At 58.2% G+C, this 1,683-nt stretch overlaps 1 protein-coding gene across 1 annotated transcript in view; it reads left to right on the top strand.

Annotated features, from left to right (window-relative positions):
- The window catches only part of LOC104983319 (tubulin beta-2 chain-like), a gene marked incomplete at its 3' end in the record, with an annotated part of 2,464 nt that extends 786 nt beyond the window's left edge, over positions 1–1,678 (top strand). The window contains exons 2-5 of the mRNA XM_010832757.1: positions 35–151; positions 253–664; positions 936–1,046; positions 1,371–1,678. Coding sequence (XP_010831059.1) covers positions 35–151; positions 253–664; positions 936–1,046; positions 1,371–1,678 — 948 coding nt within the window. The remainder of the gene's footprint in view (positions 1–34; positions 152–252; positions 665–935; positions 1,047–1,370) is intronic.
- Between the last annotated feature and the right edge of the window lie 5 nt (positions 1,679–1,683).

The raw sequence follows: 1,683 nt of genomic DNA, 5'->3' as shown, positions 1-1,683 counted from the left end.
CGCAGCTTGAGGCTGTGACTCGTCTGGCCCCTAGGTCCCCGGCCGCCCCTCCCTTCTCTTCTCTAAACCTCGCACGCTGGTCCGGAGCGCGCTCGGGGTGTCCGCGGCTGTGCGCCACTTTGCGGGCGGGGCCCGGACTCCGGGAGAATCGGTTTCACTCGCTCGAACTCTAGTCGAGTGGCGGGGGGAGGGGCGGAGGACCAGCATCTCGTGGTCCCCGGACGTGCCTTGAATCTAACCCCCCCCCTCCAGCCCCTCAGGTCCTCGACCCCTTCCCACCCCCCCGCGCCGCTGGGCGCCCCACGCGCCCGCCGTCCAGTTGCTAGTCCCTCCCCTCCCCGCCGAGACCCCCGCCTCCCGCCTCGAGCAGCTGTTCGCCCAGGAAACGCCCAGTTTCTACTCGGTGACCCTGCAAAATTCAAGCCCTGCCGCTGTGCGGGTCTGACTGCCCTAAAGCTGCGGAGACGCTGGGCTGTCGGAACCGAGTTTTTCATTGTGTGTCGCGGGCCTCTCGGCGGTGGGGCGTGGCCTAACGCAGGTTTTTCTGTGTCTCAGTTTTGGGAAGTCATCAGTGATGAGCATGGCATTGACCCCACTGGCAGTTACCACGGAGACAGTGACTTGCAGCTGGAGAGAATCAATGTGTACTACAATGAGGCCACCGGTAATCGCCTTTACCCCGCGCGCCTCCCCAAGGGACTGACCCCAGAAGTGTAGCCCCAGGGCAGGGTGGTTTAGCGGATGTAGGATTCCTATCTTTCCCTGAGGTTTTTTTTTTTTGGAGGGTGGAGGGAACGGAGGTGGTGGGGGTGTGAGTGCTCCTTTGAGAATCTTGTTAGAATCCCGTCTTGTGTCCTTTGTTGGGGATACAAGCAGCGCTGCAAGGAAGGAAGCTGGTACCAGGGGCAGGTCTGAGTCCTGCTCTGTCCCCGCAGGTAACAAGTATGTGCCTCGGGCCATCCTGGTGGACCTGGAGCCGGGCACCATGGACTCCGTCAGGTCTGGACCCTTCGGCCAGATCTTCAGGCCTGACAACTTCGTGTTTGGTGAGTGACTGGCATGGCTGATGGCCTGGGAGCTAAACTTATGGTGGACAGCTCAGGGTGGAGGGGTGTGACCACCTTAGATAAAGTATGGAGCTATGTGCTCATTTTGTCTTAATATATAACCTAAAACCTCTAATAGCCAGGTCCCTAACCTTCCTTATTTATAATTATGTCCATGACCAAATATTTTAATGTTTGGTCATTTTAATGATAACCTGAAATCTTATCTGAACTCTGACTCACTGAGCTCTGTTAAAGGGTTTAAGGTGAAAAAGAATTTAATGCAATCATCAGTGACTTATGAAGACTCTCTCCCTCTGGCAGGCCAGAGTGGTGCCGGGAACAACTGGGCCAAGGGCCACTACACAGAGGGCGCCGAGCTGGTGGACTCGGTCCTGGACGTGGTCAGGAAGGAGTCCGAGAGCTGTGACTGTCTGCAGGGCTTCCAGCTGACCCACTCGCTGGGGGGCGGCACGGGGTCTGGGATGGGGACCCTTCTCATTAGTAAGATCCGCGAGGAGTACCCCGACCGCATCATGAACACCTTCAGCGTCATGCCCTCGCCCAAGGTGTCCGACACGGTGGTGGAGCCCTACAACGCCACCCTGTCCGTGCACCAGCTGGTGGAGAACACGGA

Source organism: Bison bison, unplaced genomic scaffold (assembly GCF_000754665.1).
Source record: "Bison bison bison isolate TAMUID 2011002044 unplaced genomic scaffold, Bison_UMD1.0 scf7180017862188, whole genome shotgun sequence".
Lineage (NCBI taxonomy): Eukaryota > Metazoa > Chordata > Mammalia > Artiodactyla > Bovidae > Bison > Bison bison.
Note: the sequence above shows the minus strand (reverse complement) of the source record. Positions and strands in the feature narration are given on the sequence as shown.